Here is a 27,544-nt window from a genome sequence, read left to right on the forward strand (position 1 = left end):
GGTTAGAAAAGTAATCTACAAAGTAACTTATTGCATCTAACTAGAAATTCCCATTGAACTCAATGTTGCATTGTGTCAGAAATTGTGTTGCCTATTGCAACAACTGTAACTATTATAATCAAAAAGTCTATTACCTATTTGAAAAGCATTTAACTACAGTAACTCATTCTGAGAAAGTATATTTTGATACCTTGTTGGTTCCAAAATAAAACAGCTATATCTTTTGATACAAAACAATTGGCCTAGAGTTCAGTTCTTGAGTGGGTGAGACCATTTGCTGACTGTGTACAATAAATGCTTTACTCAGTGCTCTGATACTGCCTTACTGTTCGACCAAGCTACCACTTTAGAGAGTACGGTTATATCGAACTTTAGCCTCTGCCAAACCTATGGGGACTGTGGACTCTGTGCACACTGTACCTTAATTTGGCCCAGTATATACAGAGCCACTTTCTTACAGTGAGCCAAAAGCTTTGACAGCTCACTATCCAGTTTACTTTATCCAGTTTACTTTCTTTGACATCTTAGAGGTCAATTCTGTGAGGGGTGCCACAATGGTGCCATACCCCTCACAAACCTCCTGTAGTACCCAGTAAAGCTAAGGAATGCCCTGACTTGGGCCTAGGTGTTTGGAGCTTCCCAGTCCAGAATTGGGTTGGAGTGACTGAACTTGGCCTCGACCTACCAGGTGACCCAAGTATACAACCCTCCCCTGCTCTACTACAGTTGGGCTTGCCTTGATAGTGAGGCCCACACTTCTCAGAGCCTCAAAGACCTTCCCAGGGTAGATCAGGTGACATGGTCAGTGGGGTCACTGACATGGTCAGGTCACATCTGGACATTAGCAACTGCAGGTTGGCTAAAAGCATTTTTTTTGTTTTCACAGCTAGGGTCTCCAGTTCAGTGTCCCAATGACTTACAGTCATGAGACCACGCCGTTTTGGGACCCCAGCTCCTTCCCTGGTACCCTTCCTTTGGCTGTGAAGAGTTTCTGGGCCCACCCTTCTGAGCAGAGTTAAGGGGGGGGGGGGGGTCTGAAGACAAATCTGTTTTTAGGATTACCTGCTCTCCCTTGGGGTGGGTTTTTGGCCTTTCTTTTTGAACTTCCCTACCAGTGTAAGTTTTGGTCACCCTTGTCTTATCCCCGTGGTCTGTGTTCTTCCCCAATTTTTGAGTAGAAAGTCCACCGAGGTCTATCAGGAATTGATGTAGTTTCTCTTGGTGACAATTACTTAAAAGGTGCTCCTTCATTATCAAATTATACAGCAGTTCTAAGTCGTGTACATTGTTACCATCTAGCCAACCTCTTAGTGTTTTCACGAAGTAGTCTACAAAATCTACCCAGATCTGGCTCTGGGTTTTTCGAGCCTCCCTGAATCTGATCTTATACTCCTCAGTGCTAAATCCAAAGTCCTCAATATGGGTCCCCTTTGTGTGGGCATAGGATGTAGCATCTTTCTCATTGAGTGTCAGGAGTCTATCCCTGCACTTCCCTGAGAACATTTTCCACAGGAAAGCACTCCACAGATTCCTGCGGACCAGTCTGCCAAGACACGATCTCTCAAATGCAATGAAACAGTGATATCATCACCCTCAAGGAATTTTGGGAAAATCCCTTTGGGGATCTTAAAGTGAAAAGATTCTACTTGCTCCCTATTTATTATTGTGATGCCACCAGAGATGGGTCCTAGGCCCATCTCAGCTCTTTCTTTTTCTATGGCCAAGAGTTTAGCTTCTAGGGCTATATTCCTGGCCAGTTTCTGGAGATCTGCATCTCCAGTGTCCACCTCATCTGAAGTAGTACTGGGGTCACTCTCACTAGTGGTGTTGCTGTCTGAGGGGGTAGTTGGGGAGTCAGTGTCCTTCTCATCTACTACCTGGGACTCATCATACTCTTCCCCAGTAGGGGACGTTTTACTTGCCGGACCCTTGTCCTTTTCTGCCAGCAACTACTACAGTTCGGCTTTTTTCTGGGTTTAGTACCCATGGCAAGTTTCCATGCTTTGCACAATTCTTTGAGTTGTGGCATCCTCAAATGTGCATAGGGGACAAAGTTAAGCTCCTGGGAGCTCCCTGCATTATCAGTCATAGTTTTTAAAGTAGTTAGGGTCTTATGAGAAACCTACAAAAAATGCTAAGTACTAAAAAGGCCTAACTACTTTACAAACTGTTAATTTTTAAACAGTGGGGGACGTAACCAAGGCACTAACACTAGTTTAAATACATATGATAAAAATCGAAAATTGGAAAAATGTTTCAACTAATGACAATTTAGGATTTCTGCACCACCAGGGGCGGCAAGGTGCATAGGTCAACGCTGGAGGTCGGACCCAATGTTATCCAATGGAGACTGGGGGGGGAGAAGACACGCAGCTTACAGGTAAGTAAAAGCGGCTGCTAGGTTCAAGCTTCAGAGCGTGAGACAAGCCGGGGGCACAAATCAGCACCAAACATACACCACCACCAGTGGCATGGGGAGGCCGGGTACAGGGTGCGCAAACAGTGTTGGGCGTCCAATGCAATTGAATGGAGGAACTTGGTTTGGAAAAACAGGCTGCAGGTGTCGAACCGGAGGCTGCACCAAGAACACCTCGAACTGGACTGTTCCCATGGGGCACAGGGTCAGAGCTGATTTGCATATCGCCATTGTCTAACCCAGGGTGGTGTGGAGTGCAAAAAAACGATGGATTTGGGCCCAGATCTTTGGACTGGGGTGAATGTGTGACATTGATCCACATTCTGTCCATCACCTGTTTTGTTTGCACCAAGAACACCAGCAAATGTAGTTGGGATGCTGTGGGTCGTAGGGACACAGCCGGTTGAGATTTCCAAGGTCCAGGGGCTTCTGGTGCCTGGGTGTCCGTTGAAGTCAGGTTTTTCCTACCAGAGTTTTTCTTACAAAGGGGTGGCAAGCAGGGTATGGGACACCAGACCAGGGGAGGCCTCAGAGGGGTACGACCCTTGAGATCCATGGGCACACCCTTGGTCCACTTCTCGGGCTGTGGGACTCATGTGCAGTGGTGTCTTTTGGCGCTCAACCCAGTGCTGGAGTACCTTGTGGTTAGAGGGGGCCTGCAGAAAGAGGCTTCAGGCTCCACGAGGGTCGGGTGCAGCAGACAGGCCAGCAGGGTTGGCACCAAGTCTGTCGTACTTCTCGGTTCAGCAGTTGTCTTCATACACTTCTTTTGGGCCATTAAAATCTGAAGATATGGTATCAGGGGGTACCCTAAACACTCAACTTATGGGCATTAAGGGGAGTGGGGGGTATTAGCAATGGGCCTTTTGCTGGGGGAGTTTTATATAGTGCTACAGATGGACACATGACTTTTTTTGTTAGGCACGGGGAGATTAAATGATTTGCTCAGAATCACAGGATGTTGAGCGTCCCAGCTGAGACTCAAACTTGACCCCAGCTCAGAGGCCGGCCGCTCTAGCAGTTAGGCCACATCCTCTCCTTACCCCTGGGGTCAATACGTCCCCAATAGGACCACTTCCTGTGGAAAGCAGGCATAACCCTGTCCCAGAATGCCAAAGTTTGCCATCATCAAAATGGCAGTTCTGAAATGTCGTGCCTACTTCAGGTAGCTCACCTTAGGAGTGGTACTAGCCTAGGGGTGGGCACGCCTCCCTGACTAGCTAGTTTTCCCACTGGTCTAGGTGCCAGAGGACTCTGAACAAAGGGGCTCAGCTACCTCTCCTGTGAAGAAAGTCAGACTGGCATAATAAAGGCAGGGGCCTCTTTGAAGCTCCCCTGCCTTGGAATGCTAATCAACAGGTGTAGAAAGCTGGCTCTGTATATACTATACCAAAGTAAGGTATAGTGTGCACAGAGTCCAGTGGAACCCTAAAGGTAGGCAGATGTAAAAGTAGATAATACCTTACTCTCTATTTGTGGTAGTGTGGGTGAGCTGTAACGCTTTATCAGAGGGTAGTGTTAAGCATTTATTGTACACACTCAGGCAAGAAATGATATCAAACACACAAAGACTGAACTCAGACTAATTTGTTTCTATAAAAATATTATTTATATATTTTTTTCCTAGGACCAAGCAAGCCTGGCACAGTTGAGTGTAAACAGTACTTTTCAAGGCAGGTTGAACAATTCAAGCAAGCTGAATGAAAAGGACTTTGTTACAGATTTGTAAACACTTTGAATACAGTTGGAATTACTGTTAGATTACTTTGCAGATTACTTTTCAAGGAACTTTTTCTACTCAGTGTGATATGCCTAGATTTCACACTTCAACACTTCCTATAGCAAAGGTAAGTAAGTCAGTTTTTGTACATTTGCAGTTTCTTAGAGTTCCATACAAACCAACGCTGACTTGAAACAATTTTCAAAGAAAAACAGTCAATGTAATCCTATGGGAGGAAGTGGAGTTATCCGTTTACAGGTAAGTACTTGGAGGTGGGAGTTGGGTTTCTGGCTTACCCAGGGTTCCCCCAGGGTAGAGGATGCACCTTCAAAGCACCCTCAGACCACTAGGTCGGCTGGGTACTGAGTCCCAATGTTATCCAATGGGGGATAGAGGGCCTCCGGTTGGTGACGGCTCACGATCAGGACACAGGGTTGTGGGAGAAAAGCTCCTGGTGCTAGGCTAAGGACAAAGGAGGGATCAGATTTAGCATATATAGTGCACCCACACGGCACACAGGCAGCCGGGTGAAGGGTGCTAGTTTGGCTTCTGGTGCCCTGTTGAATACAAAAGGGGATTCTCCGGTTGCCTACAACCCACTGCCTTGGCATAGATAAGTCACCCCTCTAGCTGAGGGGACTATACTAGTGGTGAGGGTACAGGTGCATGAGCCCTGTACCCCTACAGTATCAAAACCAATTCTTAGACATTCTAAGTGCAGTAATACTATTAAGAGTATATGGTGCTGGGAGTTTGTCATTACGAACTCCACAGTACCATAATGGCTTTACTGAAAACTGAGACTTTTGGTATCAACAACTTACCTGGGGGAACCCTTGTTCATACCACAGAAACTCAACCCCAAAGACCGAGTACTTACCTGGTAATCATGAACTTAATTTTTCTCCACAGGAACCTATCAGCTGTTTTCCTCTGAAAAATGGTGTGGGTGTGTGTGTGTGGAGTCGATTACGATGGAAACCTGAATAATTACAATTGTGCAATTCTAATTTTACTGACCTCTTCACTAGGAAATTTCCCAGTGTGATATCTAGGCATATCACACCGAGTAGAAAAAGTAACTTAAAAAGCAACCTAGAAAATAATGTGTATATTAATTTCAATACCTTGAGTTACCTGTATTTCAAACAACTGCATTTGAACTTGCAAACACTGCATAATATCTTGCAAAGCAATTATTTAACTTACCTGTGCCAGGCTTGGTCCTAGAAATACAATAACGTGATATTTTTATTTAAACAAAATTGGTCTGAGTTCAGTTTAGGTGTGTGACACCATTTGATGATTGTGTACAACAAATGCTTAACACTACCCTTTGATAAAGCCTTACTGCTCGCCCACACTACCACAAATCGAGGGTAAGGTGCTATCTACTTTTACCTCTGCCTACCTTTGGGGTTCCATTGAACTCTGTGCACACTATACCTCATTTTGGTATAGTATATACAGAGCCAGATTCCTACACCTCTCACCTTGTTGCTTTTGTCTCACCCCTGCAGGGGGGTCTTCACAATATTTTATATATGTGTGTGTGTGGTGTTGTGGGGGGAGGGGTGGGGGGGGGAATGGGGGTCCTCAGCACAGTCCGCACCTGAGTATGCCTTCTGAAGTGCACATTCCGGCGCTGCACACTCCTGAGCCGCTCTCAATCTCTCACCATCTGTGGCATCGGAGTGGTTAACAGCCTACCCATGCCCTGTCTCTAAGTCCTATTCTTGCAGGGAGTGTGTGTCTAGACAGCAGGAGATGTCATAAGAGCACTTTCCTTAACTGGCTTTCATATTGCAGCAGAGACCTCGAGGATCACGTCCACTCTGCCCGCTACGCAGTAGAAAGGAAGGGGCTCCATCTGGAAATAGGCTGCAAGGGGGCACAAGTCCAGGAGCTCCCAAATGGCAGCTCGGGTCATGAGGGTCCTGGGAGCATGGGGAGCAGTCCGTTTCCTTGTGCCCGGGCCGGGCGATTGACTGTTGTCGGCCAGGACCAGCAAAGGGGAAAAATAAAGGACAGCTAGGCCACTCTCAGTGCTGGCCTCTGCGGTGCGGTCATCCCTTGCCGGCTGGTCTTGGTGCTGTCATTGGAGCCTGGACTTTTAAACAATTGTTGGTAAAGGCAAAGATCTGGTACCCCGGGTATTGGTACAGGAGGGTCCGTGGAGGTCCTGGTATTTTCAGACGTGGTAGGGAAACAGATCTGAAATCCCTGAGTGAGCTGACCTTCTCCTGGGCGGCTACTGCTCAGTAGACCTGGTGCCTGAAGGCTAATAGCTCCTTTACTCCAAGGGAGATACTGGCTGCTGGGTGAAGTGCTGACAACCCTCCGGGGCTTGTGGAGGATGCACAGCTGAAGGACGAGTTGGGTCTTTGCAATTGTCAAGTCTCTGTGTGGCAGGTAGGGTTTGACTCCAAAAGTCCAAAGCAGTCTTCAGTTCTTGTAAGGGCCGGCTCTTTAGTGTCCTCCTCTTCTTTTCAGTCAGTGGAATCTGCAGTTCTGGATTCAGGGAGGCCCCTAAACACTAAATTGAGGGGTGCTGAGAGTGGAGAGGAGTAGCCAATGGGCTACGTACCCTTGGGGTCACTATGCCATGTACATGACCACTTCCTGTAGGAAGAACACTGTCCCAGTTTTCTAAAATCTGCCATCACTAAGATGGTAGTATTTTCCAAGAGTGGGGCACATCAGGCAGCTCACCTTAGGGGTGTGACTGACCTGGGTGTGCTCCATGCCTACTTCGCAAAATCATTTCCCGCCTGTTCTGGAGCCAAATAGGGCTCAGGGCAGGGGGTGGCATTTCCCATGTGTGGGGGGTGCCAGGGTTGCAGATACAAGGCAGCATGGCATTGAAGCCTTCAGCCTGGATATGCGGATTGCTAGCCATCATGTTTGGAGGAGGTGAAAAACATCTCCGGCCAGAACAGGCATTGTTACTGACCTTAAGAGTGGAGCTCACACCTCTAGGAGGTCAGAAACATGTCTGTGGTGGCAGGCTGAACAGGACCAGTCAGCCAGGGGATTATTAGGTTTAGGGGTTGCTTCTAACCATGTATTAGTAAATCCAACAATGGAATCAGTGTGAGCTTATTAATAAGAGAAGTTTGATACCAAACATCTTTGGTTTCAGCAAAGCCATCATGTAGCTGGGGAACTTGTAATCACTGGTGCTCAGTACATGCACTCAAGATGGCTTTCCTGTTCACTAGCAATGTGAAACTACTGACTTGGACATCACAGGGGCATATCAGCTCATCCAGATATGTCCTCACATGTAATATACTGCAACCGGTCTTAGAGCTGTAAGGTCTGCTGCAGGGGTCACTTACTTATATTGCATGAAGTGTCAGCAGGCATGGTCCACAGGTGGTATGCCATGTCCCGTCTTCACTTTTGTTGGTACCATGTCATGCAGCCTGCAATGGCAGTTTGCAGGAGTGTGGTAAGGGGTCCCTTAGAGTGGCAAAATACATGCTATAGCCCTTAGGGATCCTCTTTAAATTAATGCCCTAGGTAACAGGGGTATAATTTACTAGAGACTTACAGGTGTGCAAAAGGTGTTGCCAACTGGGGGAACAGTTGCTCCGTTTTAGGGGAAAAGATGTGGCACTAGGGAATTAGGCAGCAGGAACCCAGTGCACTTCTGTTAAAATTGCATCATTTACAAGGCAAAAAGTAGGGTGACCATGTCAAAATGGGGCACTTTCCTACATAGACCACTTTTCAGTGCTGCCAACTAGAGATCTTTAAATTAGCACATTAATACTGCACCTAACCATCATAATGTCTGTGTTCTACAAATTGGGATTTAACTGGTTGTGACAACCAATAATTCAAAACTCCCAGGTAGGCACCACATTCTCTCAGGTGAAACATGAAAATCAATTGGGTGTCAAATGTTTAATTATAAAACCTTATGTGGAAAACATCTTAAAAGGGACATCAAAGAAAACATGTACAAGCTTAACAGTACCAGTGACCATGCAAAACCATGTGGTAAATAACAATCTATTATCTGATATTTGCATGAGAACAGAGGCAGGAAGGTCTTAAATTTCGAGGAGAGGAACCAAAGGCGTCCAGCACCTTGCCTAATATTCCACATTCCTGTTAAGATCAGGGCTCTACATGGTCTCTATTTAACTCCTTTCTGAGATCTTCTAAGATTGCTGTAACAACTAGATGTTTGTGGTGATCTGAAGTCAAGCTGCTACAGGGAGCATGGAAAGCATCAGAGTTATGGAGTTGCTGCGTTACCAGCCATTGATGCCCAAGAGTCTGCGCCCTGGGGTAACCATTTAGAAGAGATGTAGCCTGGCACTTTTGGATGTAGTGTTCCTATGGGAGCAGGAAACGGGCTGATTTTCACAAGGTTGACCCCTATCCAAACAGACTGTAGAGAGAGAGTGGGGGGGGGGACTACAAAAACAATGTAATGAAATGTGGCCAATTACTCACTAGTGCTTTTATATTTTACCTTTGGACACACAGCATTTACTCCTCTAGTAGCAATCCTAGATCCCTGCAAGCTATGAATTATATAGTTCATGATTATATGTGAGCTGTAATAGCAGTATTAGCGGTATTAGTGGCTAACCTCACCCTTATCCTCTTGTTTTTAATTACGCCTTTTAAATGAATGAGTACAAAAAGGATCTTAATATATACAGACTAACAAACTGAGCTATATCAGGTACCTCAAAAATAAAAAATAAACTTATCATACAGATACATAGTTATAGCAATGGAAAGTTAACTGTTGATTTGGATATCATTTATAATTTGTAAAACTGAATTACTTGACAAGTTATTAACACAATGATGCTCAATATGATAAGCACTTATAAATCATAAGTGGTGTGATCACCACTTCACATTGCTATGTGTAAATCTGTGTTCCTTTTTTTGGTTAACATATACTCAACAATTATAAAATAATGTAACTACACAAACCTGTAAGACAGCCTGTTTGTTTTCACCATTTGAACGAAGACATTCTGAGGGTAAAAGCGGGATTGTGTCTTACATCTGCTTACTAATGCTGTAGCGATTTTTCCAATTGTGACCTGATAGTCTGGTGTTGGCTCGCTCGACAAAAAACGTATTAACTCCTCTTCGACACAACGCTGATCTGCACTCTAAAAAGGAAAATGAAAAAATTAGATAACCTGTGCTCAAATACTTAGGTTCCAAAGTCTAGGATCAATCCATTCTGGACTTTTACTCACCTTGCACTCACAAAGCAGTTTGTCAACTCCTGTCTTCTGTAGCTCTCCAATTACGACACTGTTCTTTTTTGTTCTGAGCTATGTGAATGAAATACAGTTCAATAAAAAGGCATAAGTGGAAAAAAAGTAAAAAGCAAAGTGTTCAAACATAACATGCCATGTAAAGACTGGAATCAATAATCACCAATGATGGCGAAACACATCCACTTGTTCATTAACACATTTTTTTATACTGTACTGGATCATTCAAGTTTGGCAGCACTAGCTTTTTGCAAATGCTAATGGGTTAAGTCATTGGAATGGTTAAAAAGTAAATGTGTGTTCTACCAGGAGCACACATGTGGTAAAATGATTGGGGATGTCTTGATAGCCCAGTAATGCAAATGCTACTTACCAGTATGCATCTGTTCTTGGCATGTAGGGCTGCTGACATTCATATCTGTGCATAGATCGCCACCTAGTGTTGGGTCCGGATGATTGCACATTGTTGTCCTGGAAGAGTCTTCGAAGTATCACGAGATAGGTGGCTCCTCCCCTGGACTACAGTGCGCATGGGCATCGACTCCATCCCCAGATTGTTTTTAGCCATTGTGGCCGAGATGGAGTGAACTATGTGAGTGATGACCATGCCATGAAATGTATGTAAACACTGCAGCTGCTACAGGCGCCGGGGAGGAGGGCAGGCGATATGAATGTCAGCAGCCCTACATGCCAAGAACAGATGCATACTGGTAAGTAGCATTTGCAGTTCGAGGCATGTGGGCTGCTGAATTCATATCTGTGCATAGAATACATAGCAGTCCCTCCATTAGCGGCGGCCGCCCGTGCCAGCTGCAGCAGTTTGGAAAAGTGTCTTGAGAACAGCCTGCCCTACAGCTGCCTGCTGTTTAGAGTGCACGTCTACACAGTAATGTTTAGTAAATGTATGTGTGGTAGACCATGTGGCTGCTCTACATATGTCCTCTAAGGGAATGTTTCCAAGGAAGGCCATAGAGGCCCCTAACTTTCTGGTGGAGTGGGCTCTCGGTGGAATTGTAAGAGTGCGCTTAGCTTTTGCATAACAGATCTGAATACATTTCACGATCCACCTAGCAATACCAGCCTTGGAAATAGCGTTACCTTTGTGGTGTGACGCAAAGGCAACAAAAAGCTGCTTAGTCTTTCTAAAATCCTTGGTCCTGTCAATGTAATACATTAGGGCCCTTTTGACGTCAAGGGTGTGGAGCATCCGCTCCGCTAGTGTCTCAGGATTTTGAAAAAACACCGGCAACTCAATTGTTTGGTTTATGTGGAACTGAGACACAACCTTGGGTAGAAATTTAGGGTTAGTGCGGAGCACTACCCTGTTAGCATGAACCTGGAAGAATGGCTCCTGGATTGTGAGGGCCTGCAGCTCACTAACTCTCAGTAGCGATGTAATTGCTACTAAGAAAGCCACCTTCCAAGTCAAGAACTGAAGTTCGCAGGAATGTAGTGGCTCAAAGGGAGGACCCACCAGTCTTGTAAGAACCACATTGAGGTTCCATTCTGGAGCTGGTGGGGTCCGTGGTGGAATGACCCTTTTGAGTCCTTCCAGAAAAGCTTTGATAGCAGGCACTTTGAAAAGTGAAAGTAAAATGCACTACAGAGGGCATCTTAGAGATGCCCCCTGAAACCTAATCTACAATCCACGTCTTGTCTGAGAGGCTACCTAGGTTGCCACACAACAGACATGTTGCTGGACCCCTGGGTGGAGAGCCCTCTCTCCTGGGCCTGCAACAATGCACATCTTGGGCGAGGTGCTGGGTCTCCTCCCCCCAGGATGGGCAGGGGAAGCTTTGCCGCCTTTGTGAGCTTCTCCAGGCCACTTGCTGTACTCAGCAACTGGCCCCCACCGATTCTGATCCCCACTCTGGCAGGAAGACTGGCGGGAAAGCCTAAGTGAGGAAAGGGGGTGTGCCAGCCTGTGCCAACTCCACCACTCAGGTGGGAGAGGCGAGGTGAAGCACAACTCTGGGCTCTGGCCATCTTGAGGATGGGGAGCCCTGCCCTATCAGAGATAGGCTCCTGTACCCCTCGCACAGGAGAGGAGCAGGATAGGGGTGTTCTCACCCCAGGACAGGAACCCATTGGTCCCTGCCCTTACCCTACCTGTAACGCCCCTAAACTTTGTATTTAGGGGCACCCTGAACCTTACTTCCTCAGATCCAGATCTGAAAACAAGCCAGAAGATCAAGAAACCGGAAGATTTGCCGTGCAGCTGCTCACAACTGACTTGATGTCTATCTGTGGGCATTCAAGGATTGCCTTATCAGTTGGCTGCCTCCTGGTATTCCTCTAACCTGATCACCCGAATGGGACTTTGAAGCTGTTTTTGCCACTTAGCATTTGCCTTAGGGGTTTATCCATTAAAGACACAGGAAAACCAGATCTATTTTACCTTAAGATTTTTTCGACTGTCTATGAAAAACCTGTGGCATTGAAGCAGTCACGTAAACGCAGATTCCCCACCTGGCCAGCCGATTTTCGTCAGTTCTAGGCCCACGGCTCCAACCAGTGGTTGGTTGCAATGATTAAAACTTTATTCGCAGTTACTCTATAAACATTTTCTTAGTGGGAGAATTAATCTATCATTAGTTTTCAGATTAATTGGTCAGTTCATTCTGTTCTTGACGCTCCATGTTGATTCATTCATCTGGTTTGATTTTCAACCTCTGTCAGGCCCCATGAACTCTTGATACGAAAGTACCATCATGCCCTAAAGAAGGCGATACCCTGGACAGGGGGTACTTACACCGAAACCCGCATCGGCGTTTAATTGTTCTGTCCCTTACATGGGCACCTTATTGTCTGTTTTATGTAAAATGAATTAATGCCAATTTAGTTTAGGTTTATAAATTATTCATAAGATATATTGTAACCACCTGAAGCACGACTCTAGAAGCAGTGGACTGTGCATCAGCAACTGGATTACTTTATTAAAGAAACATTTGTTCTATCTATGCACACTTATGGGGATGTTGTATCAGAATCAGCTATAACTATTTTTGATGAATTTTTAGTGTGGGTTCACGGTTTGAATGGGTATATCTGATGTGAGATTGTATGAAAGGTGGTCCATGAAAATTCCCTTTCTTAAGGGCCAGTGTCATTGTTGTATATATTTTATTATGTTAAGAATAGATCCCTGTATTGATTTTTTGTCTTTTGAATAATAGCGAGATAAAAATAAAATGCTATTTCAATAATTGACTCGTACATTTTTTGGTGTAAGCACATGACTTAGCCTGAGTGACATATTAATTTAATGACTTAATTGCGTTGTAACATAAAAATAGGTAGAGCAGCTTGTTAGATGTTTGATACCAACTGACTTGGCCCCATCCCTACTGGCCTGTTGATCCTTGAACCTGCCTCTGCGAAACTCCGGCGCCTTTAGTGTTCAGCAACCAGTGTGGCTCACTGGTTAGAGGAGGCAGACCTGGAAGCAGAGGTCAGCCCGGGACCAGGGTTCAATTCCCGGCTCGGCGGGTCTTGAGTCCGAAAATGTCCACGGACTTGACAATTCTCGCTCCGGTGCCTACTCGATTCATGGGTTCACACTCTGCGACTCTGGGCAATAGCTTGCTTAATCTCCACAACGGCACCTCGCGGTGGGATGCCTGGCTTTCACCTTGTGGATACCCTGCTGGGGTATCTCACAGGGGAATACCAGGACGGGTTCCCTAAGCAAGCTCTTAGATACCGGGTCGGTGATTTGCGCTATATAAATATATGTACATTTACATTTACAAACCCCGGAGGACTTGACTGCCTTGAGCCTCTACTAAGACGGGGACTCCCACGAGCAGTGGTTCAGCTAAAAAAGCAACAACCCCTGGTGCCAGCCAGAAACCGGGAATCCAGCATACTCTGCACCCGCCGAGCCCGGTTTGTGCCTGAGTGGACAGAGACCCTGAGGACATCCCGGTCCCATTGGGACCGGAAAAGCAGCGCCCAAGGACACTCCTCGATGACCCAGACAACGCTTGCAGCCTCACAACAAGGGATTCCTCCAACCGCAACCAGCAGAGGGCAAGATTACCCGACGTCAAAAGAGACCCCTGCACACGACGCCCCACAGCCCCCTGTGTCCAACTCCGGGGTGCCTACCTATCCTCCAAGATCCCAACTTACCCCTTGAAGTGTTGGTTGCTCCTGAAGAATCTCAGTCCCCGAGCCTGCAGACTTTCTTCATCTTCCAAGTTCTCCATTGAATAACATTGAGTGCCCGACGGCTCAAAAGCACCCTGCACCCAGCCGCCCGAGTGCCTCCGGCAGCGCAACCTTTGTCCTAATCTACTTCCCCATTTGCACTCAGCAAGTGACCAGGAGCCCTGCTCCCACAGCCGCGTCGCCTGCTTGCCAGCAGCCACCAACCGAAGGCCCCCTGCCTCTCATAGGATAAAATTGGGCCCAACTACCTCTGCACCCAGCTGTCCCTGTGAGGGTGTACCAACTGTACCTACCTCACCCTGCGAGACCCCTGAGTCTATGCCCAGAACCTTAACTCTGCCAGTCGAGTACTTACCCAAAAGCCGATAACTCACCTTTCTTCCAAAAAGGTAACATTGACTGGTTTCACTTGGAAATTTTTCTGTGTGAACTTTTTGAAACTTTAATATTCATCTAAAATCAGCTTAACAACGAATTCCGATTTACTCACCTGTTAGCAGGAGAGAATCTAGTGCTGTATTTTTTAGCACAGCACTGAACCTGAAAATCAATTTTAACCGTACTTACCAGTAACTTTAATTTCTTTCCATAGGAATCCATTGTCTGGTTTTAACAAGAAAAGTTTCAAAGTGTCTACATTTAAAAACTACAAATATTCCTTACAAATCGCCCATATGACTTAAAAGCATTCTTTCAATTGTTTACAGGAGATACACTGCTGCTGGATCCAGGATCCAACACGGAGTACGAAAAAGTAACAATAACATTACTTACCTGCTGAGTGAATTTCCTCCCATAGGATAACATTTATTTATTTATTTTTATTTTTGAGGTTTTATATAGCGCTGGCTGGACCCGGGGGTATCAGAGCGCTTTACATTTTAGAGACAAGAAAGGTCAATAAGACAGGGGACAGACATAGCATCAATGTATATAAACATAAAAGTCTCCGCCTGACAGGTTTCAAAAAGATAAATATGGGAAATAAGCACAACAAAATGTGTAAGATGTGATAAATCAAAAATATCAAAAAGGCACAAATTGAGAAAAAAAAATAATAAAAGCCGGAAAATTGTAGGGTCAGGATAGGGAGGTTAGTGGTCCGTTAGGTTGGTAAGGAAGAGAAGCGGGAGGGGCAGAAATGAGGGGGGGGGGGGGGGGTTGAGGGGGATGTGGGCTGAGGGTGGACAAGGGAAGGGGGGAGCAAGGAGGAGTGAAGGTGGTAAACAGGGAGGTGGAAGTGACGAGGAGAAAGGGCGAGTAAGGCTAAAAACAAGGGAGGGCGAATGCATCTAGGGTCGGACAGATGTAGTCAGTGGAAGAGAACAGATATGGATTAGGGTCCCCAATATTTATTGAGGAGATGTAGTTTGAGTTCTTTTTTGAAACTGGAGTAGGAAGGGTTACAGCGAAGGTCAGTTGGAAGGGCATTTTAAATGCAAGGAGCGTTGCCAGAAAAGGATCAAGACTGGGTGGTTTTCTTTTTTAGAAGGGGGGGGATAAGAAGGAGGGTGTTAGTACTTCTCAGGGAACGGGAGCAACCGGCTTTAGGGAGTTTGCTAGCGAGGTAGGTCGGTGTATTCTGATGGAGAATTTTGTGTGTAATGCAGGCTGTTTTGTAAATGGATCTACCTTCAATGGGGAGCCATTTAAGGGTTTTAAGGGCAGGGGATATGTGGTCGAATCGCTTGCAGTCTGCGGTAAGCCTAGCTGCAAAGTTAAACACAGATTTAAGAGGTGCTAGGTGGATCCTGGGAATTCCGGTGAGAATGGCATTGCCATAGTCGATGCGAGAAAGAACAAGGGATTGGACTGCTAGTTTGAAATCATCGATCGGGATGAAGGGCTTGATTTTCTTAAGGTGGCGGAGAGTAAAGAGGGCTCCTTTGGCAGAATTATTAATGTGTACCTTGAGGGTTAGGAGGTTGTCAAGGGAGATCCCTAGAGATTTGACTGAGGAGAATAAAGATAAGGAGCAGTTGAGGGCGTTAAGGTCAGAGATCCACTTCTGAATGGGGAGCTGGTTATTTTTAGGGGAAAAAAGAATGATTTCAGTTTTTTTAGGGTTGAGTTTGAGGTGGTTACTGTGGAACCAGGATTGGATCTTGTTGAGTTGAAGGATGTCAGCATGAGTTTTAATCTTATAATAGAGTTGGGTGTCGTCAGCATAGAGATGGTAGTTAATCCCGGCTTGTTTGAGAAGGAGTGTGAGGGGTTCCATGAAAAGGTTAAAGAGAGTGGGAGAGAGGATGGATCCATGCGGAACTCCTAAGGAGATGGAGGTAGGGTTAGAGTGTCAACTTTTAAAATACAATAATATTCCTTAAAAATCACTACTGTAACCAAAAAGCTTTTACCTAACTGTTTACAGGAGATGTCCCAGGACAGAATCTAGGATCCAGTCCTGTGGTTAGAAAAGTAATCTATAAAGTAACTATTTGCATTTAACTAGAAATTCCAATTGAGCACAATGTTGCATTGTGTTTGAAATTGTTTTGCCTATTGCAACAACTGTAACTATTGTAATCAAAAAGTCTATTGCCGATTTGAAAAGTATTGAACAAAAGTAACTCATTCTGACAAAGTATATTTTGATACCTTGTTGGTTCTAAAATAAAACAACTATATATTTTGATACAAAACAATTGGCCTATAGTTCAGTTCTTGGGTGTGTGAGACCATTTACTGACTGAGCGTGTACAACACATGCTTTACACTGTCCTCTGATACTGCCTTACTGCTCGACCTAGCTACCACTTTAGAGAGTAAGGTTATATCTTACTTTAGCCTCTGCCAAACCTCTGGGTACTGTGGACTCTGTGCACACTGTACCTTACTTTGGTCCAGTATAAACAGAGCCACGTTATTACAGATAGCACTTCTACTGCAATCTGCATTTGATTGGGATTGGCTGGGCTCTGTGCAACTAAGAAGGAAACTAAACCACTTTTGGTGAAAAACAAACCCTGGGAATTAGTGTGATAAGTAAAAGGCTCCTGCTACTCACTAAGTGCCTTCACAGGCCTGGGTAGTCTATCATGAACAAAGTGGCACTAATGTCAAGTAGTAAACAGAAGCAGGTTGTATCTGCTAGTTGGGCTATACTGGTCATTAGGTACTACTAAGTGTACTGTTTCATCATGTTGCATGAGATGAAGAGGTATGTTTTGAGGCTATTTCCTTAAGGATTTCAGGGATGAAGGGTAGAAAGCCTGAAAATGGCTTCAACTTATGGTAGAGCCTGGTGTATTTTAGAAAATAACACATGAATCATTTGCTTTGCAGATTAATATTTTGTAAGACTTTAGTGTTATCTTTCTTAGGTTTAAATAGGTTTTCATTTGCATTTTATAAAGGTAAACATTAAAACCTTCAAAAACACCTCTCCCTCATGCTTCTCTTTCCTCCACCCCTTATCTTCTGGAACTCCCTAGCCTGACCCACACCCCATAATGGTCACCCCTTCCTTCTAAATCCAATTACCCAGTTATGCTGGCTGCATCATCTCTTTTTTATAAATAAGTGGTAAGGACAAGCGTTGGCAATGCCAACAGGGCTCACCTTTGGGTTAACCTGCACAGCATTAGTGAAAAGCAGATTCCTTCCTAATGAAAGAAAGAAAAATTGCATCCTGATGCAATGTGTGCAAATGTGACATGATGCACTGGTGCCAAGATATTCAGTAGGCATGTATAGGTATTATCATCCATGTGAGCACCAGTTGACTAGCATGAGTGCCTTTTTTATAATTTTTTAAAACTTATTTTTGTTTACGGATCCCCGATGAAGAACCCCACTAGGAGTGGTAAATTAAAACAACATTTTTCTTACCTGCTTACATGTTCAGGTGAGGGTGTCTCTTAAGGCGGCATAATACATGCTGTAGCCCTTAGAGACCTTCTCTGGCCACAGTGCCCTTGGTGCAAGGGGCTTATATGTGGACCAGAGGTGTGCCAATTGTGGAAACGAAGGTAGTTTTGGGAAAGAATACAGGCACTGACAACCTGGTTAGCAGAGAGCAAATTCCTCTTGCAACCTCTTCCGTTCTATCTCGCAGCCTCACCTATAAACTCCTGTGAGAAAGTGTCCTCTTTCTGCATAGCATGCCCCCACTTCTTGCTTAATTGCTGATGTTTTTTGACTGAGTGTGCCCTGGGCTCCTGCTAATCAGGTACCCAGGGCCTATGTTCCCTCCCTAAAATTGCATTGATGCTTAAACTCAATTGGCATCTCTTGCCACAGGTCAGCCCCTGGTAAATGCTACCACGGGTAGCATGGACACTGTGACCAGAGAAGGCCTCTAAGGGCTGCATCACTTATTGTGCCACCCTTACAGACACACACTCACTGCCTTTGCAGGCTGCGTGTCTTGGTGCAGAACAAAGTGAAGAGTCGACATGTCACACATACCTGTGTGCCATGCCTACAAACCACTGCCCTGGCATACATCAATCACCCCTCTAGCTGGGCGCACTATGCCAGTGGTGAGGGTACAGGTGCATGAGCCCTGTACCCCTACAGTGCTCAAGTCCATTCATGGGCATTGTAAGTGCAGTGCTGCCATTAAGAGTATATGGTGCTTGGAGATTGTCATTATGGACTTCACAGCACCATAATGGCTACACTGAAGACTGACAAGTTTGATATCAAACTTCTCAGCACATTAAACCCACGCTGATGCCAGTGTGGGATTTAATGTAAAATGCACAACAGAGGGCATCTTTCTGATGCCCCCTGAAACTCAACCAACTTCTAGTGACCCGACTGAGTGGCGGCTTAGGCTGCCACCAACAGACATGTTTCTGAACCCCTGTGTCGAGAGCCTGCTGCTCTCGGGGCCTGAAACAGTGCACATCCTGGGACGAGGTGCCAAGCCTCCTCCCCTAGGATTGGCAGGGTTCACGAAGGGGAAGCTTCAAAGGCATGCCGCCTTTGTGAGCCTCCTCATACCATTTGCTGCTTTCAGCAACTGGTCCCCACTGGTTCTACCCCCCACAACCGGCGTGAAAAACCAATGAGGGAAAGAGGTGTTCCCACCTCTGCCAACTCCACCTCTCAAACCTCCAGTCAACGCCTGCAGTCTAAATCCAGAAGGTCCCCCTAACCGCGACCAGGAGCTGGTAAGAAGATCCGAACCCTAAAGGCACCCCTGCACCCGACGCCCCACGGCCTAGTGTGCCCAAACCAACGGTGCCTAACCAACCCGTAACCTCCCAACTTACCTCTTGAAGTGGTGGTCACACCCAGAAGTCCTTCGTCTCCCTCCCTGCAGTGCTTTTGCAAACCAGAGGTTCGCCATTGAAAAAAGGGTGCCCGATGTCGAAACAGCACTCTGCACCCGGCCGCCTCAGTGCCGCTGAGGGTGCACCTTTTGTGTTACTTTGTTTCGCCATTTGCCCGGACCTAACCCCTATGAGCTTTGCTCCCACAACCCAGTGGCCCGCTTGCCAGCAACCACCAACCGGTGGCTCCCTATCCCCATTGGATAACATTGGGCCTCAACACTCTGCACCAAGCCGCCCTAGTGCTGCTGAGGGTGTAACAAGAGTGCATCACTGACCCTGGCAGACCCCAGAACCTTAACTCTCACAGTCGATAACTTACCTGTGAACTGATAAACTGGTTTTCCTCCATAGGATAACATTGACAATTTTCTTCCCAAAGTGTAGAGTTTTGAAATCTAAAAATATTCTTTAAAAATCGCACGAATAACCAAAACGTACTTACTTACCTGTTTGCAGGAAATGTCCCAGTGCATAATCTAGGTATCCAGCACGGAGTTAGAAAAGTAACGTAAAAAGTAACTTACCTGTAATTTACCTGTACCTGTAATTTACTGAAAAAGCCTATTCATTTCAATGTACTGTATTTTCTTATTGCAACCTACTGCATCCCCTGTAAATCAAAGTACAAGCCCTATTGCATTTTCAAACTGTTCTACATTCAGCAACTTATTACTGTAAATTATTTCATTCTTACCTGTGCTAGGCTTGCTTGGTTCTAAAAATAAAACAGTATATTTTTTTTATATAACAACAATTGGTCTAGAGGTAAGTCCTTCAGTGTGTGAATTCATTTGCTGACTGAGTGTGTACATCAAATGCTTAACACGGTCCCCTGATACTGCCTTACTGCTCAACCACTCTACCACAAATAGAGAGTAAGGTTCTATCTAACTTTAATCTCTGCCTACCTCTGGGGTCACTTGGACTCTAAACACACTAAACCTCATTTTGGTGTAGTATATAGAGCCAGTTTCCTTCACAGTGGCATATTGCAGACAAGTGTATACAACCAATCCATCCTAATACCCTACAGCAGCTAATGTGCTATATCGTGTTCAGTAACGAATAGTTTCTTACCTGTCGGTGTAGTTTTGCAGCTTGAAGATCTTTCTGGATTCACTATGCTGTGCATTATTCCATGATCTGGTGGTTGGGTCCGGATTCGTAGTATTTTTTCTCTCTTTTTTTTTTGTAGCCCAGGTGGGCGTCGACGTCCCACCATTTGGTGCACCTTCGTGACGTCGGCACGCTTCCTGCGGAAGCTCCCACCCTTGGGCGCCATCTTCTGATTCTTTTTTCTTTTCTTTTTTGTGGTGAATCCATGGCTATGTGTATTAAACTTACCTTCAACGTAAACTTCTTCACGTATATTTGTCTTGTTAAACGTTCCTATCTTACTCTATGTCCTTCCATCTTCTCCAGCCTCATCTTTCTGGCGGAGGTGGGTGGGTTCGCTAGTGAATCCAGAAAGATCTTCAAGCTGCAAAACTACACCGACAGGTAAGAAACTATTCGTTTTGCAGCGTGAATCTTTCTGGATTCACTATGCTGTGCATAGATTTCGTAGCGGTTTTGTCACTTCTGTGGCGGCTGGGTGGAAGATGAGCGTTGGTTGTTAAAGATATGTTGAAGCACTCTTTGGCCCACTTGTGCTTCCTTGTTCATCTGCACATCTACGCAATAGTGTTTAGTGAAAGTGTGCACTGAAGCCCATGTTGCCGCCAGGCATATGTCTTGGATGGGCGTGTTTGCCAGGAAGGCGTTCGTTGCCCCTTTCTTTCTGGTTGAGTGGGCTCGTGGCCCCTCCGTGAGCTCTTCACCAGCTTGCATGTGGCAGAGCTGTATTGTTTTGGCAATCCATCTTGCTATGGTGTTCTTAGTCACTGGTCTACCCAGGAGACTCCTTACGAAGGACACAAAGAATTGTTTCGTCTTCCTGTGTTCTTTCGTCCTTTCTATATAGTGCATTACTGCCCCCCTTGCGTCCAGGGTGTGGAGCGCCCTCTCCGCGTTTGACGTGGGCTTCTGGAAGAAGCTAGGTATCTGGATACTTTGGTTCATGTGGAATTTAGATACTACCTTGGGCATGAAATGCGGGTCTGTCCTCATCACGACCCTGTCACTGTGTATTTGTATGTACGGTTCTTGCAGCGTCAAAGCTTGTAGCTCGCTCACTCTGCGTAGCGATGTTATTGCTACTAGAAAGGCTGTCTTCATTGTCAGCATTTGTAGTGACGCTTTATGGATGGGTTCAAACGGTGGCTTCATGAGTTCCGTCAGTACCACGTTCAAGTTCCATGCCGGCGGCGGCATCCTCTTGGGTGGCGCTATTCTCTTCGCTCCTTCCAAGAACCTTTTAACTACTCTGGAAGTGAAGAAACTTCTTCCCGTTTCTCCTCTTGTGTATGCCACAATCGCTGCCAGGTGAACCCTCAGTGAGGACGAGCTTAGTTTAGCTTTGATCAGGTGCGTGAGGTATCTAAGTACTGTAGACTCTATAGTCAGTTTTCTCTCCAGGTTTTTCCTATGGCACCACTGTGTGAACCTCTTCCATTTCTCCCCATAGCACTTCCGCGTGCTGGGTCTCCTTGCTTCTCTCAGCACCCGCAGTGTGCTCTCTGGTAGTTTTAGATGTGCGAACTCTAAGTCCTCAGGAGCCACGCTGACAGGCTGAGGCTTTCTGGTTCTGGGTGTAGAACTTGTCCCCCTTCCATGGAGAGAAGGTCTCTTCTTTTTGGGAACTGGTGTGCTCTGCCCTGCGACATCTCCATAATCTGAGAGTACCAAGTCTGCCTCGCCCATTGGGGAGCCACCAGGATGAGAGTCATGTTGCTCGACCTGCACTTGTTTAGGACTCTGGGGATCAGTGGCGTCGGTGGAAAAGCGTAGGCAAATTTCTTTGACCAGCTTATCCATAGGGCATTCCCATGGGACATGGGTTCCTGTTCCCTCGATGCAAAGTGTTGGCATTTTGCATTCTGGCGTGTTGCAAACAGGTCTATTGTTGGTGTGCCCCACCTCCTGAACAGATTCTCTGTCTCCTGGTTGTTCAGTTCCCATTCGTGGGACACCGATGCTTGCCTGCTGAGCCAATCCGCTTCCACATGGTCCTTCCCTGGCAGGTGTATGGCAAGCAGGTCTATCCTGAGTGGGATCGCCCATCTCCATATTTCTTGAGCCAAGCTCGACAGGGGGAATGACTGAGTCCCCCCTTGCTTGTTGATGTAAAAAATCGTTGTGGTGTTGTCTGTCTGTATCATCACCCTTTTGTTGTAAAGGTGCTTTTGGAAGGCCTTGAGGGCCAGCAACACAGTTTTCAGTTCCAGGTAGTTGATGTGCTTGACTGCATCTCCTGGGTTCCACAGACCCCTCACTCTGAGCCTGTTCATGTGTGCACCCCATCCTTTCTGGGATGCGTCTGTGGTGATGGTCACAGTTGGGTCCGGTGGCGTTAGAGGTTTCCCCATCGTTATATTCTCCTTCGTCCACCATTTCATCTCCTCCTGCACATTGTGCGTAACAACCACTAGATCTTCCCAACTTCCTTCTGCTTGTGACCATTTCTGTTGCAGCCACTCCTGTAGTGGTCTCATCTTTAGCCGAACATTGGGGACCAGGTGGATGCATGACGCCATCATCCCCAAGATCTTGCTCACCGTCCTCACTGTCAGAACTTGCCCCTTCTGGTAGTGACGTTTCTCCCTCAGCAGGCTGAGTGTTCTCTTCTCGCTGGGTGTCACTCTGCATTCGACCGTGTTGATCAGGGCTCCCAGGAAGATTTTCACTTGTTCTGGGTCCATGGAGCACTTTCTCGAGTGGATGGAGAAGCCCAGGTTCGTGAGCGTTCTTGTGACCTGTTCTGCGTGAGCTTTGCACCTCGTGTAAGAGCTTGCTTTCACGAGCCAGTCGTCCAGGTAGGGGTACACATGTATACCCTTCCTTCGTAGGTGTGCGGCCACCACCGCGAGGCATTTGGTAAAGACCCTTGGCGCTGACTTGAGTCCGAAAGCCAGGGTTGTGAACTGGTAGTGGTCTTCGTTCACCTTGAATCTTAAGATGTGTTTGTGTTTCCTGTTCATGGGGATGTGCAGGTATGCGTCTTTTAGGTCTATGGTGGACAAGTAGTCCCCGGGCCTTATTTGTGGGATGACCTCTTGCAGGGAAGTCATCTTGAACTTTTGAGTTTTTACGTAGGTGTTCAGGAACCGTAGGTCCAGAATGGGTCTTAGGCTTTTGTCCGCCTTTGGTACTAGGAAGTAGTTTGATTACACCCCCTTGTTCCGTTCTCTGTGCGGGACATATTCTATGGCCTCTTTGAGGAGCAGTTCTTGAGCTTCCTCTTGGAGCAACTGCAGTTCTTTGCCCTTGTGACCCCTTCTGTTGGACAGGCCACATGAAAGGCCGCTCTCCCCCGGCCCGACCCGGCCTGAGCCGGTCCCGCAGGTACCACACACCACCCTTGCACGTCCTCCGTCCCCTCAGGGACCCCTGCCCTCGAGCATGTCAACCTCGTGGGTCCGATCCACTGCCAGCCTACGCGCCCATCCTGGGGCACCATCTTGGACACTCCACCACGTGGCCACCTGGCCCCCGGCCGACCTCAACCCTGGGCCTGGCCAGGCCTCAGACATCCCGGCACCACCATCCACCCAGGAGGTGAGCGGGCTACTTGGCAAGTCAATGGGAGAAAGAGGTGTCGATGGCTCTCCCCCGCCAAGTGCCGCTCGCCCATCGCCTCCCCGGGCACTGGCTCCACCCCCCTGCTGGGTGTCTGGACTCCCTCATCCCGGACCTCCCGACCTCCAAGTGCGAGGGTCCGGACATCAAAGCACACCAGCCCTATAACTGGGGCAGCTCCAGAGCAGGAAGGCAGTTGTATCTTGGAGTCGAGAGACGTAAAGAGGAACTCATCCTAGACGGACTACTGGCGCTGCCATAGCTCTGTCCTGTGCACCATCGTCCTGCCTGTTGGCGCTGCCACAGCCTTCGCAACCTTCATCACCTTCATCGTCGTCGGGACCTGCTGGCGTGGCCGCGGACCGTTGTAACCGTCATCTTCACCGGGACCTGCAGGCTCCGCCGCGGACCGTCGTTTTCCTTCGTCCATCTCGGGACCTGCCTGGCTCCGCCGCGGCCCGATCATCTAGAACGCCGAGCTCGAGGATTGAGAGCTATTTTTCACTCATTGGTAACAAGACTGTCCCGCTACCCTTTCCCCAAACCAGAGACTAGAATCGAGGGGACCCCTGAGTCCAGACCTCCTTGTATCATATCATCGTAACCTAAGAATTGCATATAAAGTCTCGTTAACCTTCAACCTTGTGTGGTGTCCGTCTGTGGGGGGGAAGTTACTCGTCTGTACAGTCGTTGGAGACGGCTCTCCCCGGAGACCTCTCCCCGTAGTCTCGGCCGACCCTCCCGGTCCGTCTAACATTGGTGGCCAGCGGCGCGATCCGAATCACCGCGTAAACGTACAGAGAGTAGCTCACCCCACGACGAAATCACAATGACAACTAAAGAAAGCGGATCAACCGAGAAATTCCAAATGGAGAAATTGGAGGAGTACAGCCATCGTGAACTAAAACAATTCTGCATCGAACTAGGTATCGCTACCACCGGACTAAGCACCAAGGACGATTTTAAGCATGCCCTAGAATCTTGGGCAGAGACTGGGGCTGCCGGAACCCCCGAGCAAAGCACCGCAGAAAAAACCACCACGGCCCCTGAAGGGCAAAGAACGGGTCTCTCGCAAGACGAGATCCAGGAAAGAGAAAGAACCCGACTACACGAGCTGGAAATGGCCCGACTCAAAATGGACGTTGAACTTAAGTTGGCCGAACAAAAAATCAACTTAGAGCACCTGCGTCTCCGAGAAGAAAGAGAGGAGAAACAAAGACAAAGGGAGCTCGAGGAAAAAAAACTGGCGTACGAACACGAACGGAACCTAGCCGAGATCAACCTGCGCAAGCAGAATAAAGAAGCAGGGGTGCCCGAGCGACCCCACACCTCAGGGACCACAGAGAAAAAGGTACACATCCCCAAGGATGTGGTCCGAGAATATTTCCGAGAGGACGACATCCAGCAATGGTTTAAGGCCTATGAAATCGCTATGACTGCACACCGGATCGATAGAAGCGACTGGGGAGCCGGTCTATGGGGGAGATTCCTCAATGAGGGCCGCGACACCCTGCTACAGCTCCCGGACCACCAGATGACCTCCTATGACCATATGAAAGCGGCACTCCTCACCCGCTATGGCCTCACACCCGAGATGTACCGTCAGAGGTTCCGAGACTGCACCCGCATCCCGGGTACAACTTGGGTGGACTATGTAACATACTTTAGCCGAGCCTTCGAGGGCTGGATCAGAGGAAGCAACGTCACGACCTACGAACAACTGTTCAATCTGATAGTATGGGAGCACCTGTCGAACAATTGCTTTATTGAACTCCGCCAGCACCTCCTCGACAGCAAGTTAACGGATCCCCGGCAGCTCGCAGCCGAAGCTGACCGGTGGGAGATCACCAGAGTGGGCCGGAATGGGTCCTACGAACAGAACCGGAACAACAATGGTCAGCACCGACCCAGAGGAGGAGGAGGGGGCCAAGGACGAGGAAGAGACAACGCTCCGGTCACCCCCGCTACCAGCACCACCCCCCCGGCCAACCGGGGCAGCACCCCGGCGCGACCGGGGTACAGAGCCAATGTCACGTGTCACCGATGTCAACGAGTCGGCCACTATGCCAACGACCCAAACTGCCCGCAGTACCAGAGCCCAAGACCCCGCCAAGTGGCCGCTGCAGCCCTAGGGGAAGAACAGATCTCCGAGGAGCAGGAAGAATACGAACAAGAGCAACAAGAGTGGGAGCCAGCCGCCATGGCTCTAGCATGCTTAGGGGGGAAAGACATGGTCCCGCGGGTCCCCCTACCCGCTAACACCCAGAAGTACAGCCAGTGGGTGAGCATCAATGGACGCCGGGCCGAAGCCCTTCGTGACACCGGGGCCAGTGTAACAGCCGTCCGCTGTCACCTGGTGACCCCAGAACAGTATCTACCGAACATTCTCTGCCCTGTACGATCAGCCGATAACTCGGAAAGTCTGTGTCGGATGGCCTGCGTCCCTTTCGAATGGGGAGGGGTCTCCGGCATGTTGAAAGTAACGGTCCGAGACGATGCCCCCGTAGACTGCCTCCTGGGAAATGACCTTGAAAGCTCTCCGTGGGCAGCCGTGGAGCGAAGAGAACACCTGGGGATGTTATGCGTCCCGGACTGGGCGTGCGTCACCACCCGGTCCATGGCCGCCCGTGCCAACCACCGCCCAGAAGAACCCGAATGGCCGGCGCCACCGCCTCCGGTCGCCCCAGCCGAAAACACCGACCGTGACATCCCCCCCGAACCAGCTCAACCTTCCGACCTCGCTAACCTCGACCAGTGGCCTCAAGAGGGGGGGCCCACGCAAGAACAATTTCGCCAAGAACAGAAGACCTGTCCCTCCCTCGAGGGACTCCGCCAGCAAGCGCTCGCCCAAAGCGCAGGGGATACCTCCGGAACTCATTGGGTCTACTGGGACAATGATCTGCTGTACAGCGAGCAAAGAATCGCCGAGCTGGGGAGCAACCGAGTATTAGTGGTGCCCCTCCGTTTTAGAGACTTTCTGTTAAACCTGGCCCACGATGTCCCCCTGGCAGGACACCTGGGACAAGATAAAACCTACAGTCGCCTAGTGACCCACTTCTTCTGGCCCAAAATGAGGAACGATGTGCACCAGCATTGCCGATCTTGCCCCACGTGCCAAGCCAGTGGAAAGAGCGGCCGCAAACTAAAAGCCCCCCTACAACCTTTTCCCGTGGTCACTACCCCGTTTGAGAGAGTCGGAATAGACATTGTGGGGCCCCTGGACCCGCGTACAAAACAAGGCCATCGATTCATCTTGGTGCTGGTGGACCACGCCACCCGCTACCCTGAGGCTGTCCCTCTGCGGACTGTGACCGCCCCGGTAGTCGGCCGGGCGCTGATGGGGATCTTCTCCCGTGTGGGCTTCCCCCGAGAAGTCGTCAGCGACAGAGGCACGAACTTTATTTCTAAATACATGAAATCCCTCTGGCAACAGTGCGGGGTCACCTACCAATTCACGACCCCCTATCACCCTCAAGGGAACGGACTCGTTGAGCGGTTCAACCGCACGCTAAAGGGATGATCGAGGGGTTGGAAGAGCCCCTCCGTCGCCAGTGGGATGTGCTGCTGCCGTGCCTCCTCTTCGCTTATCGAGAGGTCCCCCAGAAGTCCCTGGGCTTCAGCCCATTTGAACTGCTATATGGACACCCAGTGCGAGGGCCGCTCAGCCTAGTCAAAGAAGGCTGGGAGATGCCTCCGTTAAAGAACCCTCCAGATGTCTTCCGGTATCTCTTAACCCTCCGCAACCAGACCCGGCGGTTCCGGGAACTGGCAAAAGCCAACCTAGAGGCCAGTCAAGAGGACATGAAAAAGTGGTATGACCGAAATGCCTCATCCATTGAATTTGAACCTGGACAACAGGTATGGGTGATGTCCCCCACCGAGCCATGCGCCCTACAAGACAAATGGACGGGGCCCTTCAAAGTAATCGAGCGCAAGGGCCCTGCCACCTATCTCATCGACATGGAATCCTCCCGGAACCCACTCCGGGTCCTCCACGCTAACAGACTAAAGC

At 48.0% G+C, this 27,544-nt stretch overlaps 1 protein-coding gene across 1 annotated transcript in view; it reads right to left on the reverse strand.

The window, feature by feature from the left end:
- NOL11 (nucleolar protein 11) overlaps window positions 1-27,544 on the reverse strand; it is a 423,141-nt gene that overhangs the window by 166,412 nt on the left and 229,185 nt on the right. Inside the window, exons 11-12 of the mRNA XM_086930931.1 lie at window positions 9,377-9,454; window positions 9,102-9,286 (exon numbers count right to left, since the gene is read on the reverse strand). Coding sequence (XP_086787057.1) covers window positions 9,102-9,286; window positions 9,377-9,454 — 263 coding nt within the window. The remainder of the gene's footprint in view (window positions 1-9,101; window positions 9,287-9,376; window positions 9,455-27,544) is intronic.

The sequence above is a fragment of the Lissotriton vulgaris genome, chromosome 7 (genome assembly GCF_964263255.1).
Source record: "Lissotriton vulgaris chromosome 7, aLisVul1.2, whole genome shotgun sequence".
NCBI classification, from domain to species: domain Eukaryota; kingdom Metazoa; phylum Chordata; class Amphibia; order Caudata; family Salamandridae; genus Lissotriton; species Lissotriton vulgaris.